The sequence below is a fragment of the Simochromis diagramma genome, unplaced genomic scaffold (assembly GCF_900408965.1).
Source record: "Simochromis diagramma unplaced genomic scaffold, fSimDia1.1 OVJJ01000822.1, whole genome shotgun sequence".
In the NCBI taxonomy this organism is placed as follows: Eukaryota; Metazoa; Chordata; class Actinopteri; order Cichliformes; family Cichlidae; genus Simochromis; species Simochromis diagramma.
This window is the reverse complement of record NW_024387520.1, coordinates 8,011,175-8,031,499: the sequence shown is the minus strand read 5'-3', so window position 1 is coordinate 8,031,499 and position 20,325 is coordinate 8,011,175. Positions and strand designations below refer to the sequence as shown.

The following is a 20,325-nucleotide window of genomic DNA, read 5'->3' as shown; positions in this document are numbered from 1 at the left end:
AAATGAAGGGTGAGTCAAGACTTTTGCAGAGTACTGGCTCTCATTTGCACACTAGTAAGATTAAAAATAAGTGTCCAGCTGCTGGGATACTAAAACCAATTACTTTCTCTTGGACGTCACTTCAGCTAATTCAAGCAACTTAACTGGACGTCTAACCAAGAAAGTTTTGCTTCTGTTTTAGTGAAATTTGATTACTTTATCTTTTACCTATCATTTTTATCTTAATATTAATTAGCAGCATTGCGTGTTGCACTTGTACAGTTTGTGAATTCAGCTAACTAACCATGCTTAACTCCACTCTCTTCCAAATATGATGACTTTTGCCTTCAAAAACCAGCATGGGTGCTGGCCAAAACACCGAGGCAGAAGCAGTTCATCCGACCATGTGGCAGGATGAGCAAAGGTATATCAGCTGAGCCCTCAAATGATGCGGACTGGCTTTGAGAGCAGCTGATCTGCTTAGATTTCTGCCTGAAACTGATTCCGAGGCCAAGAACTAACGCTATGCTGAAAACACAGCCTAGCTCTCAACGTCACGTCGCTGTCAATTAAACGAATACACAGATACATGCACAGAAAAATCCAATGTTTTCCATTTCAATTAGAGTTAAACTGTGTGTGAACTGAGGGAAAACAACTGCAAACTTTAAGTCAAAGTGCATCTTTTGAAAGGCAGAACTCTCACGTCGCACCACGGACTGCGCTGAACCATCTGTCCTGTTTGTTCGAGTGTTGCTGTCAACCTCCGTCACAGAGATCTGACAGTTTGTAGACAGTGTGTATTGAACAGTTACTCTACATATTAATTCTGGCTTGTGAGTGTTTAATGCAGAGAAACGTATGCAATGTAGTGATGACTAATCATCTGTCCTGATTAGTTCAGGATCTCACAGCTGCAACAGTGTTTCATGCTCCACTCTGCACAGATGCCATGTGACTCTCTATCTTTGCCTTTCCACCTCTGGCAACTGCTCAAGGTCCCTCGTTTCTGCCTATCTCAGTGCTGCACAAGCTATGTTAAGCCATACGGAGGGTCATAGACAAAGCCACCTAAATAACATTGAATTATGGCTGTAAGTACACTTCCTTCATTTACACCTCTGTTATATTTCTCTGAATATCACTTTTTTTCCTATGCAGTGAAGTATGCAAATTGCTGTACTATACATACAGCAAGGTCAGTGCTAGAGTGTGTTATATTGCATTAACTCTGAAACTGTTAATCCATGTTCTCTTTTTTTCTTTATAAGAAGTGTCCATTCACCCCAAACTGCCTCATTCCCTTTTCAAAAGAGCTTTTATTGCCGCCTCAGATGGACTGGCTTTAAATCTGCAGTTTAACCTAAAACCTGTCAAAGCAGGAACTAACTCCATGAACAAATTGCTCTATTTGGGACCAGGGAAAGAAAGCCATTAAAGTGACTGGGGGGGAGAGAGAAATGTTTCTATTTCAGACAAGATCAGAGGGAAAAGCAGAGGGTTTTCACACCAGTGGGAAAAAAAATCTGTTTGTTTTAAAGAAATATTTCGAAATCAGCAACACGGGGTACATTTTGTTTCAAAGCCTCCCCGTAGAGCTGCCAAGCTAAACTTTATTTCAGTGATTGACATCAACCCAGTCTGCACTCCTGGCTATTGTGCAGGAATCCAGGAAGACTAGACGATTCCTCTTAAGACAGCTACAAAAAAAGTGGGCTTTCTAATGTGTTGGAGAAATAGAAACTAATTATAATTTTAGTTCTACAAACATTTCTCGGATGCAGAGTTGCTCTAGAGGCAAAACTAAAAGTCGCTTTGAATTAATCCTCAATGGTCTGAGCAAAAGTGCCGCTTTTTGTTGTTGTTATTTATTTTATTTTATTTTATTTTATGGGGTTTTTTTCATTGTTAGGCAGCCAGCATTATGAAACACTGTTACTGAAAAAAGGAACGTAAAGCAAAAGGTGCCCCTCAGCATATTCAATTAATCCTCGAAATTATTACACATACTTTACTTATCTAGTTCATCCAAGCTATTCTTTTGGGGTGATGAATCATGCATGAGAATGGCATTCATCTACAATGTGACCATATTCTCTAAAGAGACCTTTCTGTGCCATTTAGATTTGTCATTAAGCCAACATGTGCTCTGAACGTTTTGTCCTTTGGCTCTGGACAGCTGGCTGACTCATTAAGCTCAGAACTAACCAGGACGCATTTGTATATATATAAACAGAAATATCATACCTGTGATTCATTGTGACATAGAAAATGCATAAACAGCATTTCACAAGCTGCATCCTCTTTGGAAGTAGAGGAGCATGTTATCACCTATTCCTTATCAACTTTCTGGGTTACTTCTCCTGAGTCGCTCATCTATAAGACAGTTGAGGTTAGAGCACTTGCAGGGCTAAAACAGGCTGTCTAACTGCATCCTTTTTGACACGCCTGTTTCCCCTTCATGAATTAAGTGGTTCACTTAAAAAAACAGCAAAAAAAAACATGCTATTTAGCAGTGCTGCTGTGCACAGGTTTTATCAGGAAGTAAAGAGTCCCTTGGCATTGAATTTAAATCCCCTAGGTGAGTGTAATTTTTTTTAACTTGCAGGTTTAAGGTTGTGGAGGGTATATTTTACCCCTAACCACAAACCTTTCTTGAGCAACAAGCAGAGAGCGAACGCAAAGAAAAGAAAAGAAAAGAAAACAAAGCCCCGAATGGAACATAAGCAACAATCCCCTGGCTAACAAACTGACTGGGTTATTTTCTGGCTTTTGCAGTTGCCAGATCACTATAGGAGTAAAACAATCTGGGCATTCAAAACACCACAAGCAAATATTGCTTTTGGAACAATGGTGTTTTGCCGGCGTGCCGTGGCCTTTTTTTAAGGTTTTGTGTTGCTTTTCATTTAGTTGTTCATACTGTACATCATGACTCAGTTTGCCGAATAATGAATCAAGACTTGATTCTACCTGTAGTTGTAATTGTTTACACTGGGTCTCGTTCAAACAAAATGATTATTACCTAATTAAATAGACGGCAGCCTCAGAGCAGGCTGGAATGTCGCTGCTTTTATTTGTGGATTCAGGAAAGAGTGCTATCAGCAGATAAAAGCAGACATGTAGGAGAATCCCTAACCAGGGTGCGTGTAAACGTGCACACTTGATTTGGTCATACCAATGCCATTAATATGATTAAACTCAGCTTCTGCACTAGGTTCCTGGAGCTTTATGTATTGCCGCCGCCCAGTTGTTAGAGCATGGCTCTATTTCTCAGAACATGAAGCGGTATAGCAAAAATAAATCACAAGTTCACTTCCCAGTTTCTTCTGTGAAATTGTCTGCGACTCTAGATCCCTTATCAAATAATTGATGGAATTCTCCTTATGCTTTCAGGTTTTATGTCCTGTGTATGCTTTTGAGTGAGAAAGGAGCTCGACTTTTCACTTTCTTAGTGTTTGTCTTAGGGCTTAGTTTACTGTGTTATATTGCAGCAAGACCAAATGATTCAGTTCTCATCTGTTTTTATTCACAAGAGGCTTATGTCTCAGAGATCAGCCCACCTATCTGCTGGTCAGCTCACCATATACTTTCTGACATATTTCTCACTCGACTTGCCTTTGTCGATCTGCAGGCCATATCCTGAAAATTTCTTTTGACATTGGTTTCCAGCTATGAAAAAAAAAAGCTAGATAGTACAAGACTTGCCGTGTGCAGTTGTTTTGTGTGTTCTACTTATGTTGTACTTTTCCAGCTACTTTTTACTTTTGTTTCAAAACTACCTGGTTGCCGTCAAGCTGGCGAACCATCATGGCACATACACCCAGATGTACCTTCATTAGGTACACCTTTTCAACTCCCCATTGGTGTAATGAAATAATCAACCAATCATATGGCAGCAGCTCAATGCATCAGGCAAATAGACATGGCCAAGACTACCTGCTGAAGATCAACTCAAGCATGAGAAGCTGACGGAAAAGTGATTTAAGTGGTTTTGCAAGAGGCCAGGCTGGTCTAAGTATTTCAGAAACTATCGATCTGCTGGGATCTCTACGGTTTACAGAGGATGGTCCAAAAAGACAAAATATCGAGTAAGCGGAAGGCCTTGTTGATACCAGAGATCAGAGGAGACTGGTTAGACTTTCATCCAACAGGAAAAAAACAAACACTCGTTACAACCAAGGTAGCAAAGCGTCTCTGGATGCACAACATGTGAAACCTTGAAGCGGCAGAAGAACACACTGGGTGCCACTTTCCTGTTAGGAAACTAAGGTTCCAATCCACGTCAGCTCACCAAAACTGGACAGTAGAAGATTAGAAAATCTGCCTGCTGTGATGAGTCTTGAGTTTTGTTGCGACATTGATGATGATCAGTGATAATAGGATGAGCGACATAAAGCATGGATCTATCTTGTATCAATGCTTCATGCTGGTATTGGAGTGAAAAATATTTTCTTGGCACATTTTGGGCTCTTTTTACTACCAACTGAGTATTGATTAATCACCAGTATCTGAGTATTGTTGCTGACCATGTCCATCCCTTAATGACCACAGTCTACCCATCATCTGATGGCTACTTCTAGCTATGGCTGTTTCCATTTGAAACCCATGTCATTTCCCTTTCCCCAACCACTTCCTCCAGCTCATCCGGGGGGGAATACCAAGGTATTCACAAGGTAGCCCAGAGGTATGGTCTCTCCCAGTAGTAAATGGACCTCAGCTACTAGGTGTTTTGGATGTATCCAAGAGGCTTTGTAGACAGATTCCCGAGCCACATCATCTTGCTCCTTTTGATGCTGAGGAGCAGCGACTCTACTCCAAGCCGATCCCGAAAGGTCGGACTCCTCACCCTATCTCTATAACTGACCCGACATACCCTTTGAAAAAAGCTCATTTCTGCTACTCTAATTCCCAATCTTCTTCTTTCGGTCACTACCCACAGCTGTTGCACATAGGTGAAGATAGGAACATAAATCCAGAAGTAAATCTGAAGCTTACCTTTACACTCAGCTCTCTCTTCAACACAACAGACCAGCACCAATCTGTCTGTAAATCTCCTGCTCCACTGTCCCGCAACTTGTCAACAAGACCCCTTTGCTATTTTAAACAAAGAGTACTTGTAATATAAGTTTTCTCTGCTATAAGTTGATGGTGCACATGTTAAAGCACAATGAGAGACTCCCACCTCTTAATTAAAGGGAGCCCACATCATCTACAATAAATTTTTTGGCACGCATATAATTGAAGAGGCAATGTTGCTTCCAGTATGCAGGCTAACACAGTTTGTAGGATAAAATAGACTTATTCTGTAACAGCAATATAAGTGTTAGGTACAGACATTCTGTAAGAAATACAACCAGACAGTGAAATTCCATATTTAGACTTATTCTGGAAAGCATCCGTTGGCAAAGAAAACATGCGGTTCCTTTACTATTGCAGGTTAAACAAACCATCCTACACATGGCATGAGCAATTAAGTATGGAGTGCAGATTACATCACTCTGAATTTTAGCAGTTGCCATGCTCCCAGAACATCTAATTACAGGGCCTTCACACTACAATCTTCAAGGTTCAGTGAGAATGCACAAAAACAGCATGAAACAAGGCGGCAATAGTAATCAAATGCAGCCCAGCAGAGGAAAAAAAAACACTTGCAAAGTGCTTGTTCGCACTTATCTCTGGCTTATACAAAGCAATAGTGAGCATGTCCTCAGAACGAATCATATCAAGGCCTGCATCATTGTCAGTGGATCAGAGCCAGGAAGTGGAGGAGGTTGAAGTGAGAAGGCAGCTGCTTGCTACTGTTGTAACACAAGGAACTGAAAAGATCATTGTAAAATGATCACACATAACAGTGGGGAGATTTGTGGTGGGATGATGGTGTTATAAATTAAAATCCATGTTACACTTATCCTTATACTGCTGTAAAAAAAGAAAAAGAAAGAAAGTGCTGCTGGGCTTTTAAAGGAGGTAAAGACAGCTAATATTAGCCTCTCTACATGGCCTGCCAATAAAGTTTAGGGTCAATTCTACAGTTTTATTCACCTTCAGCACAGTCAATAATGCGCCTCCAGCTTACATTTTTAAACTTCTAACCCATTACATATACCATAATTCACCTCTAAGTCTCTTAGGGAGGAAACTTTAAGTTATTCTTGCTTCACTCACTTAATGGCATTGTGTAACTTCTAGAAAAATACCAGGGCTTGGCATACGACCTGGTAGTAAGGGTTACCTATAGCTGTTAGCTTGCAAGAAAATCGCTCCCAATGTAGTTGCAGCTTATAAAATTCCAGTAAACATCTGCAAATCAAAACAACACCTTAATTTGTTGTTTCACTGAAGGGAACAAGCCTCACATGGATGGGCATGAAACTGCAACACCATGCAATCGTCCAATTAGTTTTGCGTCTCTAAAAAATCTATATTATAGAGAAAAATGTCTGTAATTCCTAAACAGTTTTGTTTAACCCCTCTGCACCTCAATCACATCTTGATTTAATCATAAAGCTGTCCAAATACTTATGGACCTAATTGTGTTTCACCAAACAAGAAAAGAGCGTGACCTGCTGTGGGTGGAAAGTCCAGTCATAAGCACGACATAAATGTTTGTTCAACAATGCGGTGAGATATTTCAATTCAACCAACACTGCCATCCATAAAGCAATGCAGGCTTAATAAAAAGATATGACAACTAATCAAAATTCCGAGCGGCTGGAAAAGTCAGCAGTCAGTCGTCCGTTAATAAATCTATACAGTTTTATTCCCAATTTGAATTAAACTGAAGAAAAAAATAGGCTAATCCTTCATTATCATTGGGGTCATTCTGTCTCCACTTGGTGTGGCTCTTTCCAATTTGTGTGAAATTGAGGGCTTTGGGGTTAAGAGGAGAATCTGCAGGCACAGATAGCACGTTGCAGGATGTGCCAACAGCCAGCCTTGCCCCTGTTGGCTGCGGTGACATCACAGAGTGCCACAAGGAACAATGACTCAGTATTGCCACAAATTCTACGCCGTGACTGGACATCTCTAACCCCCACCCGTCATCAGCTCACTGTCCACTCTCATGAACGCCCTAGGCTTTCATGAAGACCACAGCAAGAGAAAAGCGTCACGTGAAAATACATCTTTGCTGCATCTGCCACCGAACATCAATATCTTTGCCAGAGCCATAAAGTCAAGGAATTTTTCTTTTCCTTGTCTTCCACTGACTCAGTTCACTCAAGGGGCTTCATTAAGTTACAGCCACTCCTGCCAGACTAACTTGTACACTGATTGTACTCCGAGGTGGCCATTACTTTCACACTGATTAGGAAGCAGTGATTGTGTCAAGACTGATTGGGGACGCACACATACGTTGGCATTCCAATTACACCAAGTACCATCTAGAAAATGGTCAAAGTGTACTTCAGGTCATTTGCATTTAACTGAGTTGCAGTGCATGAACAAATGATCATTCTGTGGAGCAATTTTCCTTTTTTTGGTGTGTAGAAGGATTGTCTTCAAAATCAAAAGCATCAAAAAAGAAAAAGAAAAAAAGAAAAAGAAAAAATCAACTTATTTAATGAGCACCACACATTTGAAAGTGACTTTAAACTCTATTTCACCCCAGTTGCCCCAATTTGAATGCACACTGAACACTGTTTATGTAATATTTCTCTAGTGGATGACTTTGTAATTGAGCTACTGTATCTAACATTTCTGAACTGCATTTTCTCATTTTTAGTCCCTTGACAGCGCCTTTGTGCCAATAAATAATCATTTAGCAACTATAAGTCACTGCTGTCGGTAATGAGAACGAAAAACAGGAAAATATGTGCGACTTTTAGTCACATCCATGCTGTCGGTATCATTATTTTGAAATTTGACTAAATTTTAGTCAAAGTTAGTCACCGTGGCGCTGCACTGTCTAATGTCACGCTAAAGAGAAAAGGAGGAACAGGAACAACTTTACAGATAATAAATATGCTGATTAATTTTTTTATTATTATTTATTTATCCAAAGAAAGGCTCATATCAGGCTTTTTGTTTGAAATTATGAAAGGTGCTGTCACCCACCATAATTCATTCATCATGCAGCTTCATATTGGTTTTGTGTCACAGATGAGAGCGCACAACAAACTCGCTGCCGTGTGTTGTTCCATCCACAGACTACGGTGATTATACAAAAACAGAACGAACTGCTCAAGGGACAAAACTAATATGTTTTAAAATTAAAATTCTGTGGTAGTTTGGAAAGCGCCGTTCGGCATTCTGCTGCATGAGCGCACCGCTCTGAATCACAAAGAGTCGCACAGGCTCCTATTTTAACATAATCTCAGCAATCAATCAGCTACGCCACAAAGAAGTCAATGGGCCTTGACAATATGTACCTGTCAGATCATTGCCTCTAATGCATTAAGGTCTGGTGCATCTGATAGGCGGCGACATCCCAGCGTACAACCGAGAGCCAGAGTCTCTCAGATATGGTGACAGGCTTTTGTCCCGCCACCTGCCCGAGAGCATTCAAATCAAATATGAATAACCAACCAGAGTTACAGAAGTGTTTTTATACAAACAAAGAAAAAAAAAATACAGTAAAAAGTACATATAATAAATGTCTGGTGGATTGAATTATAATATATATATATATATATATATATATATATATATATATATATATATATATATATATATATATATATATATATATATATATATTTATTGAGTTTGTGACTGAACAAATCTCTGCTTTTTTCCCCAATTTCATATTTGCACTTGCAAAGAAGTTGTTGAACACGTCCATATTGTGTAAGCCTTAATGCAGGATATATTACACAGATATCTAATATTGTGTGATGCTGTCTCCCCCCAAATGCTCCTGGGCTGATGGAATTTTATTAATGCATTGAATATAATAACATAATCAGCTTCTTGGTCTGGTGTGTCGGAATATCTCATGATTCAGGAGCTTTCACATAACCGTACACAGTGCAAAATGTTTTTTTTTTCCTCCCCCTTCCCTTTCATGTAGAATAAAAATATGCACCTACAATGAAAGGATGCAACAACATTTGCAGTAAGGAGACAGGGCTACGGTAGAAAAATGAAAATGCATTGTGAATTCTAAGGGATGGTATCTGCAAGGAATAAAACGTCCTATCATGATAGTATTCAGACGCTTGAGCAGACCTTGTGGGGTAGTTTCTTCGCACCCTTAGAGTCAGAAATTGTTTAAAAATGTCTTGTAACATTACCCTGTTGCATTTGCATTAAAGCCCACTGAGTAAACCTACAACATCGAGGCATATATTTGCTGTTGTTTACAACATTTTAGAGAACAGAGGAACTGAATACTTTTTTTTCCAAGCGAATGAATGAAGATTTTTAGAGAATGTGTTAAGTATCTTCTTGGAGCTTAGAGACTACACTCACCAGCCTCTTAGTTACACCTTGCTAATGCCAGGTTGGACTCCCTTTTGCCTTCAGAGCTGCCTTATTTCTTAATGACACAGATTCAATGAGGTGCTGGAAACATTCCCCAGAGATTTTGGTTCATATTGAGGTGAAAGCATCACACAGTTGCTGCAGATTCCATGGTAAGAGTCTCCTGTTCCACCACATCCCAAAGGTGCTCTATCGGATTGTGATCTGGTGACTGTGGAGGCTATCTGAGTGCTCTTAAACTCAGTGTCAAGTTCAAGAAACCAACTTCAGATTGTTTGATTTTTGCGATATTGCGCATTGCCATTACCAGAAGACAGGTACACTGTGGTCATAAATGGTCAACAACAATACTCAGGTAAGGCTGTGGCATTTAAACAATGATCAGTTGGTATTAAGAGATCCGATGTGTGCAACAAAAATATCCCCCACACCATTACAGCTTGAACTGCTGATAGAAAACAAGACAGATCCAGGCGTTTGGGATATTTACACCAAATTCTGACCCTGCCATCCAAACATTGCAATAGAAATCGAGACCTGTCGGACCAGATAATGTTTTTCAAATCTTCTACTGTCCAACTTCGGTGATCTTGTGTGAACTGTAGCCTCAGTTTTCTGTTCTTAGCCATCATGACCGACACCTGGTGCATTCTTCTGTTGCTGTAGCCTATCTGTGTTCAGAGATGCTCTTCTGTATGCCCTGCTTCTAATGAGTGGCTGTTTGAGTTCCTGTGCCTCACTATCTGCTCGAAGCAGTCTGGCTATTCCCCTCTGACCTCAGGCATCAAGAAGGCATTTTCACCCAGAGAAATGCTAGACGTTTTCTCTTTTCAAGACCATTTTCTATAAAACCCTAGACACGGTTGTATAGGAAAATCCCTGTAGATCAGCAGTTTCTGAAATACTCAGACTAACCACTTAAATTACTTTTCTTCCCCGATTCCGATGCTCAGTTTGAACTTCAGCAGGTCCTCTTTCGCATATCTACATGCCTTAACGCACTGAGTTGCTTTCACATGATTAGCCGATTAAGGTGAATAGGTGTACTTAATGAATTGGTGTTAATCCCTTTGATTGTTATGTCTAGAGGATGGATTACAGCCGCATTCTATAAACAAATGCATGACAATACATCCGAATGGAGGAATCCTGATGAATTTGATGACCCTTTGGATTTAGTAGTATACAAGAACGCCTTTAGCAAGAGGACAAAGTTTATACTTTTCCAGCCAAATATCTCAACATCCACATTGATATACTGCTGCAAAATGACAAACAGGAATTCACACATGTTGTTGTTGTCACTGCGAACTATCAAAGGGTCAGCGAGGTCATGTGCATGTCAACGAGCTCAATCCTAAATTAGTTACCGATGCAGCTTTAGCCCGTCAATAATGACAAATTCTTTTATTGACAATAAAAATAAGTGCAACGGTTTGTAGTTTCCCCTCGTTTTCACCACTCTTAGTGTCGAGCACACGGTCTCACCGTGACCTCAGCCAACAGAGACACTATTCAACTATTCACCGATGAAAGAAAACAAACACAGCATCAGCGTGTTCATCGCACATTCACATCCCCTCTTTTTAAAAGCTTTTACACAGGTTTCCACCATTCGCCTCCCCAAATTATGAAAATTGATTGAATGCGAGATCACAGCAGTTACAAAGAGCCAATTAAGCAGGGCAGATGTGCTTTGTGGAAATATTACAGGACATTAGTCTGATGTTTTTGAACTTGCAGGGGCAAAAACCCTCTTTCGACTCAGTGATTGGAAAGCTGCATGCCTCCCACACGCACTTTAAGTATAATGAGCGTAAAAGAACAGTACGAGGGATTTAGATGACAGTCCACCTACTCAGCGTGCTTCAAAAAATGGTCATTAAGCAAACAAAGGTGCAGATTTTGACACACAAACGTATGGCATAAATCACTCGCGAGTGCTGGAACTGAAAACCACGGGGAGTTTAAACACAGCTCATGTCAAACTACTACTGTGATTTTCTTTTCCTTTCTCCTTCCATGAAGGGAAACCACGGAAACCACCCAAGCCACGCCAAATTGGATTTGAGAGGGGGGGGGGGGGGGGGGGGTGACGGCTCTTTTTATCAGTGTCCTCTGTTGTAAAATTCAAGCGACTTTGTGCACCACAGCGAGAGCGATGCACAGATAGCCTTGATAAAAAATAAATACAAAAAATTAGAAATTAAAAAAGCCACTACTGTTCCTTTCATTTCTTTCTGATCTCTAAATCAACACCACAACTGATGAATGGCAGCAAAAAAAGAAAAAGAAATGACATTAGGGGGATTATCCAGCGCATGGCCACTTAAGACACAGACTCATTTACTTCAATATGCTTTGGTTACAAATATAATTAAAAAGCTGTCAAAGATCTAAAACTAAAAAAATTTCAGTGCAGTGGAATCAAAACTAACATGAAAATATCCACCCGACTGTTGATGAAATCAATCCTTTTGCTTGAGTGGACAATGTGTTCAATTCCACGTCAAAACTCCAGCTGAATTTCAATCAGACAGTGTTGAGCCTAACAAAATGAGACACAGACACATGAAAGGATCCAGACAAACACATGCCACTCACAATTTAGCAGCACAGCTTAAAGACAAACATAATCAGTCCATCAATCAAGCCGCGAATGCTAAAAATTGTTCTCTATAAAGACTGTATTTCACCTCTCTGGCTCATTTTTTTTTCTTGATCGAGGACATGAATTGCAGGGTTTACAGGACTGCCAGGGGCAAAAGAAGTAGAGCTGGATGTGTGCCACAGCACTGGGGCGAGGAACCACAGCAGTGGATGTTTCTGAAGACAATCACAGATAAAACCTCTCCACTGAGAGAGGGTTTAAGAATCGCGGCTGGGTAAGTAAATGTTCTGAAATAAAATTTCTACAGGACGACTTCAATCGTCTTGATGGAGATGCCGAGGCATGAGGACAGACACATGGCAGCAACAAGAGACAGCATGGGCTGTGTGCTTAGTGCTTAAAGATGTAGACAAAAGGCTATCCTTGCTTGATCTCCTTTGGATCTTGTTAAGCTCAAGGATAAAACTAAAGGAGGGAAGATTGAAAATTCTTCTCAGGAATCCCACTGAGGTGTCCCACTGGAACGCACCTGGTGGCTTCAATTAAAGGACGGGACACTTGTTTTGTATGTTTTTTATTAACAAAACATACAAAAAATGTTAAGTCTCCATCCTTTTATCATAATAACATTTTATTCTGCAGATTTGCTTTGAATATTCTAGGGCCAGGAAACTCTACACCCTGATATAATTTGCAGTTGTTGAAACAAAGGTTTTTTTTTTATCACAGTCACACTAGAACACCAGGTTTCCATCCCTAATCGTGGCTTATTATGCTGCGCAGACATTTTTCTAGCACGGATCTGATCCTCTCATTTCCTGGAGTGTGTTATCAATTTTCATCACTATTCACAGTAAGAAGCTGTGTCCTGCAGGTTTATGACACACAATCCTCAATTAGGATCACACTGTGTAAGGCCTTAGCACATGGCAAATATTATTACAGTATACTTCAAGCCAGTGAGCCAGCATTGGAAAGAGAGGTGCTGTTACATAAGAATAATCCTCATGAGCTCCAAGATGTATCACCGAGGCGCACATGCACAATGGACCTCTAAGATGCAATTTTGGAAAGATTGTTTCTGGAAACTATGACCTTTAATTCTGCAGGGAACCAGCGCAAGTGTTTCTTAGACCATAACAGATACACTGCCGGCTGCAGATTCTATGTAATTACAATAAGATTGTGATTCTAGGTCTCACTGCAGTGAACAAGGATTGCATATTCATTCACTGAAAAATGTGTTGTTGTTTCTTTCATTTGCACAAGAAAAAAAGGGAGGAAAAAAAAGTTTTGCTTTTAATTAAAGACATGAAAAACTCTTCTTTTGGGTATGCTGGAAAGCTGCTAGAGCCAGGCATCATCTGGAGAAAAAGTCCCATTGGAGGACCGGTTAAAATTTCCAGATTGCATTTTAGTTTAAACCCTTTTCCCACAAGACAGAAGGGATTCATTAGCCAGACCACCAGCTGCCTTCAGATCTATATATCTTGGCCGCCAGGCAGTCAAAAAGGATGTTGCTGTTCTCCTCCCAGTGGCACTAATTGACTGATGCAATGTGGAAAATGACATTTAAATCATCTTTTTCTCCCCCCACCAAGAATCCATATAAAACGCAGAAATTCCTACTAAAAACATATTAAGTGACACCTCAAAGAGATTGGGACTGATGTTGTGCTTTGAAGCTATATGAAGAGCTCTCATCAATGCAACTCTCCTAAGTTTTCCCATGAAATAAATATGGGCTTGGAGATGAATTTTATGTAATAACTTAAGTCAAGAGTCGATACAACCCCAGTGCTTCTGTTGCACAAGATAATCCTTGTCATGTTGAAATATTGATGAGATAAGTGTTATTTAAAGCCAGAGCTGCTCTGGGTTCATCGTACAGGTGCAGAGCCACTGCAGCGAGGTCTTCGGAATCCATAATATATGACTGAACACATCTGAACTGAATTCTTGTTGGGGAATGTAAGCGTACACGCAGATGAGACAAGCAGGGTGTTCGCTACCCTGCATCACCGTGTATCTCACGCGGTCCCCTGTGTGACAAAAATCACGCTACTTGGCTCCAGTTCGTATTAAACTTACTTGAAATCTTTGTTTAACAAAAGCCTGGCTCCTCAGTCGGCACAGTGGGCGTAAAGACACATAGGCTAAAAGGTTTAAAATGCTTACCTCCCAAAAGTAACACCACCGACTGAAGCGCAAGGATGTGCAACATGTTTCTCTGAGCCGTTAAAAAACACGAATTCCCCCAAAAATTAGTGCGGAAGCCGATGCGTGTTAGTTCAAAGAAGAGCATCCTACGTGCAGTGTGGTTTCTAAAAATGAAGAATGAAAACACGTCTTTTCATGCTGCAATTGTTAGTTTCCAAACGCTGAACAATCATAGTTCGAGTGAGCAGTTTTGAAAGTCTGATCTACTTGTTTTTGTCAGGAAAATTCAAGAACTGAAGAGAAGGAACTTCAGCTTTGCTTCGGTCTCTCCAGCATTTTTCTTTTTAGAAGAGATAACGCTTAGATTACTGGCGAAAGACCAGTTATGACACATTTTCACAACGATTTTGTGTTTGTTTTATAGCGGGGTTTGTTTTTTTTTTATCCCAAGAAGCGCAGAAATCCTCTGTCCTCAGACGGTCAGTTTTTCCAGCTCCCTTCTTTCTGCATCACCGGGCTCCTGAAGCTGGCTGTAGTGCGTAAAGTCCGATACTTTCCGTCCATCCTCGTGTTAAGGCGAATTATCTAAAAGTAGAAAAGTTCAAGTCCCGGCATAGATCAGCGTACATCCACACCCAGACAGCTTTTCGTGAAGTCCTGAGCGCAACTCCAGCTGCACGCAACATGAGCCAGAGGAGAGCGCGCAAGAGGTCCGTATTCAGCGTTCAGCTTCCACTTCTAATGATACTTTGGCACCAGGTGATTCATATATTCAGCGAAAGTCCGGATTCATGTCATCGTTCTTCTATGTTTATGCAGACAGACTGCAGTTTGTGGAGCTTACGCATTGTCACCCCGTCCAATGCGCGTCGAGGGGACCAGAAGGAAAGACATAACAGACACAGAGCGGGGGCGTTTGGCGCTCCAGGAACATCATATCCCATTGATGCCGGGAGTAAACATATTTTAATTCATCACTTTTGACCAGCTGAGTTTGCATTAAAGCATCTTTCTAAAACAACAACAACAACAACAACGAAAAAAACTAAACTGTCCACCCTGTCCGTTTTAAATCAAAATCAGACAGTTGCACGTGTGTTAAATAACCAACACATCTGGTGACGTCGCTGCACTTTGCGTGCAAAAACAATGATTTTAAAAGTTGTCATCGGACATTTCGAATTTATTGCATGATTGCGCCACTTGTCAGGCACCAGCGACCCTGTGCGGCACGACGAGTGAACTGAAAAACTTGCGCCGCTCGTGTTTGATAACGCAAACCTTTAACGCTTCGGGTAATTAATATTAAAATACAATTACGAAAAAAAGAAATGACAGTGGGTAAAGAAAAGTAAAAAGCACCAGTCTGATGACATCATTCGCGGTATGGTGTCTGCATCCTGAGAGAGATGCACTCAATCACCGCAGTAGGCTCAGATATGGCTGCAGTGCTCACCGAGTTTCTCGCTCCTTTGTTGCATTTTCACACAATTTCCACTGAGCCATCTCCATTCATTTATTCATTCAATTTTCCATATTTATTCCCATTCAGGGCCACGAGGAACATATATTCCGCTCCACCACAAATGGCCCTTTTCTGCAGAGCCATCTAATATAATAAAGATTAGAAATTTTTATATATATATATATATATATATATTTCCCTGCAAGCAGTCCAGCAAACAAGCATGCGTTGACATATCAGTTCCAATGCAATTTGACTTAGCAGTATACAGTGCTGGTGTTATTTGACATTGCTTTTGTTCCACTTCCATTGATGGGAACATAATTGCGGCTGCCAGTGAATTCATTATAATTGCAACCCAGAAAATGAACTAAAAATATGGATTATTACTGTAATCTGGTAATTGATTAAACCATGAACCCCACAGCAGTTTTTTCCCTCCCTCTCTAAGCAGATTAGACGGTGTTGTGAAGGAAAGATAAAGAAAAATCCATGAAGACTAAATAGAGATGTATGAGATGACTCACCAACAGTGCAGTCATTCGTTTCCACAAGATGCGTTTCATCACTGTCCCTGCCTGTAAGTGCTGTGATCGCTGTAAAGTAATACCTATATCACTGATTTTCATTTTGAGTGTGGGAAAACTGTAGTTGTGGCATTTTTTTAAGAAAGAAAGAGAAGCAACACTTATTATTCAGTCAACTCTAAAATTACTCGGGTGCAGTTTATTTTAAAGTTTATGACATTGTATCTCAGCTCCACTTATTTCAGGTTAACTACTAAGTTGAGGTCTACAGTGCAAGGTCTAAATGCACAAGAAATCATTCTCAAAGAAAACTACAATACTTTCATTCACACACAGCATATAGCTATTGTAGTCCTGATTATTCTGGTTTGGTGCTGTGAGTGTTCTGTGCAGGTACCAGAGAGTTTGAAACATCTTTCAGCACTAAATCATTGTTAAAGCTTTTGTGTTAAGTCGCCCGTTCTGGTTCACTTCAAATTCCATTTTTGCTTAAGGAACTGAGACTTTACTTCCTTCTTAATGCGTGCAATTTGATGCTGGAAAAAAATTCACTCTGGTACAGCTGCAAAAAGCATTAGAGGTACAGGGAACAAAAGTGTTGATGTAGAACAGTCACTTCCCTAGCTGTAGCTGTAATGGTGGGCTGGAAAAGCACTCACACAAATGCTGGTAGCTGTCCAAAAGTAACCCCCTTCTAGGACCTGACACTCACTTAAATCCCTTGAAGACCACGATATACTGAGGTCTGTTCGACGACTGGAAATCACAGGGTGCACCAGACAGACCCCGAATGGCTTCGGTTACATCGTATATAGCTGTGCAAGTCATTAAATAAGCAGAGCCCCTGTCGGTTCTGCACATGGTAAGTCCATTTCCTGAGCTAAAATGACCAAAACATTGACTGCTGTGAAAGCTCACATACTATCCATCTCTTTCCAAAAGTCGATAAGGCACATTTGATTTGGAAAACCGGAGTTTTCAAAAGAGGCAGCGCTATTGCAGGCATTGTTTAAAGAGATGTCTAAGAGGGAAAAATACGAGCGATTTTGTCTTGACAGATGTGCCGTTTAGACCTCTCTGAGGACAGGTCTTAAGACTTTGATGTCTGCAAAAAGGTCTCAACCCTTTGATGTCTTGAAAAAGATCTGTAAGCTTTCATGCCTTGGAAATAGACCCAAGACTGAAATGCCAGACACGTTTAGTTACAACAAACTATATTTCCACTTTCAGTTACCTATCAACGCATTTGACTTTGGAATGTTAAGCAGTTTTGTTTCCTGTAATGGCACGGCTTTTCTGCCAAGAAGAAGGGGAAAAAATACTTGCGGCTATATAATATACAGCACTGTGCAAACATTTTATATTCTAATCCATCACGCAATACAATTCAAGTCTCACTATAAGATTCATTCTGCAGCATGACGGCCCAAAAATACCACCAGATTCATAAACAATCATCGTTGTGAGGCAAGAAGCAGAAGGAAAAGCCTATTACAGATTGCATGACCTCCATAACGTCATGAAGTCAGTCTGGAATCACCCAAAAAAAGAAGCAAATTAAACAGCTCAAAATCACAGAAGAACTGCAGAAAAACCTTCCTGCCAAGTACCATAAACCTTTACCTAGAACTGCTTTAAAGGCAAATGGTTGCCTTCAGTTTTTTTCTATCTGCAGCACTTCCTTTTAACTTAATTGACACATAAAACTAATTATAGTAGACTCATTTTGCTTTCGGTGCTTAAAACTTTTGCAGACTGTACCAAACAGAGAAGTTGAAGCAGACTGTGTCCTTTTCTTCTTTTCTTTTTTTGACATTGTCACCCTGCGACCTGCAGCCGGTCCCCTGAGATATGGACTATTCTGTCCTCTGCATTATACATAATGAATTGTCCGTTGTGTCTTCTTTTTGGGTGGTATCCTTCATTCATGACCTTAACCTGCCTCAGCAGCTTGTCCTCTAGTCATTTGGTCGACAGAAGGCCCAAATTCATCACCACCTTTCATTCTCATTTTCTGGCCTATCTGATCTATGATAGCATTTATAATAACCGCTGCAGAATGCCCCGTCGCCCTCTGTGCCTTGCCCACTCGTGGCCTGCACAGATTACCACCAGCCATTCACAGACCATTAAAACTGTATTTACTTATCAGCCTCTCTGGGGCTGTCACTCTGTTTTCAAGACTGGTGCCCAAAGAGTGACCTTCAGTCCTGAACAGGTCACTAGCCTCATTTGTCCTTTATTTGCTGCCTAAACTCTCCTAAAAGCAATGTTTGTGCCTCACAATAACACAAATTCAAGAATTCAGTAACTGGAAATAGAACAAAGAAGACAAAACCTTATGCTTCCTATATTATTTTTTTTTTATTTATAGTAGTTTTACACTTGTACTCTTAGGCAATAGACATATTTGCTTTCTAATGAAGCGTTATTGATCCCACTCTCATATGTGCATGCTCTACTGGCTTGCTGATTGCAAAGAATGGGAAAAAATGGATATACAGCAAGCATGGTCGTGTCTTCAGAAATCTACCTGCAATTAGCTTCAAAGCTCGCTGACTAATGTTGAATGTTGAACGTGTAAAAACTAAAAAACTACAGGGGTTATGTGCCACACTGGTTCCTGGAAAGTAGTTTAAGTCTGGGTGACCGGCTGTCAAAAATGTCACAGCATTTATTTTAATTATTTCTATGAATGCATGATTTGATTTGGGGGGCCAGAACTTTACTGTTTTGGCTCAGTGCATCTCATTTAGTTTTTTTTCCATTGAAAACCTTGAATTCACAGAAAAATAATCTATATATATTCCAGAGACTGAACAGAAGTCTGCCTAACCTCTCACTTCATTTAAAGTCTCAGTAAATAGTTATCCAAGCACTTTACTGTCTCAATCATTAGTTTAAAGTTTTATTTAATATAACGCAGTATTCTTTTTGTAAAGGCCAATTGGTATTAAAAAAAAACACAACAAAACAAGAAAACAGGCTATGCTCTGTCCTACCAAGTCATCATATAGGAGTTCAGTGTGTTGGGTTTATCCTTTACAAATGCATAGGAGCAGGTGCCGGTTTGTGCAAGCTGCCATGTTTCCCGTTTTTTTGAATACAGCAGCCAAAATGAGCATCGTCATTCCACCTAATCGCGTTTTATGCCGAGAAACCAGCAGCATATGTACTATGCCTTATAAGTAACTTTTAATTTAATAGTCACAAATAGCTCTTTCAAACAATATGTGAATATCTGACATTTCTGTGTTTTTCATCATTTCTTTCTTATTGTCATTCTCCTTCTCCATGACTGCTTCCTCATTTCCACCTTATCCTCTTCCTCCTGAACTAAAGGCCTTAACACATGAAAACTTGCATAAACATGTGTATTTATATCTGATACTGTTGCAACTGTCAGAAAATTAGACATCCAACCCTCCCGTCTCTGCAGCTGACAATGAGCCAGCTAAACAACAACAGCTGGTTATAAGCTAACACTGTGCCAGCTAATATTAGGCTCAAGTGTCCTAAAAATCACACTTTTCCTCCGATAAACAGTTTGATTACATTCTGAGAGCATACACTCACTACAGATGAATGAGTTGTTTGTCCTACAGCAGCCACCGTAGGAAGGATTATGCACTTGAATTTTGTAATTCATTATTATCGGGTTGTCCTAAAAGCTCCCCGAAAAGCCTTCATTCAATCCAAAATGCTGCAGTGAGAGTACTGACAGGAACTAGAAAGAGAGATCATATTTCCCCCATTTTGGCATTCTTCACTGTCTCACTGTTAAACCCAGCATCGAATTTAAAATCTTTCTCCTCAGATATAAGGTCTTGAAAAACCACGCTCAGTCTTATCTTAAAGACCTCATAGTAGCATGTCACCCAGACTGAGCACATCACTCTCAGACCGCTGGTTTACCTTTGGTTTGTAGAGTATTTAAAACTAAATACTCTGTGGAACCAGCTTCCTGTTTGGATCTGGGAGGCAGACACCCTCTCTACTTTTAAGATTAGGCTTGAAATTTTCCTTTTTGATAAAGCTTATAGTCTGGCTGGATCAGGTGTCCCTGAATCCTCCCTTGAGTTTTTCTGCTGCAGGTCTAGGCTGCTGGGGTCTTCCAATGATGCACTGAGTGTTTCTTCTTCACTTACTTTTGTCACTCA

The 20,325-nt window shown here is 40.3% G+C and overlaps 1 protein-coding gene across 1 annotated transcript in view; it reads right to left on the bottom strand.

Moving 5' to 3' along the window:
- The window catches only part of si:dkeyp-14d3.1 (transmembrane protein 132C), a 156,114-nt gene extending 140,392 nt beyond the window's left edge, over positions 1 to 15,722 (bottom strand). The window contains exon 1 of the mRNA XM_040019706.1: positions 14,192 to 15,722. Within this exon, the coding sequence (XP_039875640.1) occupies positions 14,192 to 14,318 (127 nt within the window). The 5' untranslated portion in view covers positions 14,319 to 15,722. The remainder of the gene's footprint in view (positions 1 to 14,191) is intronic.
- Positions 15,723 to 20,325: the final 4,603 nt, after the last annotated feature.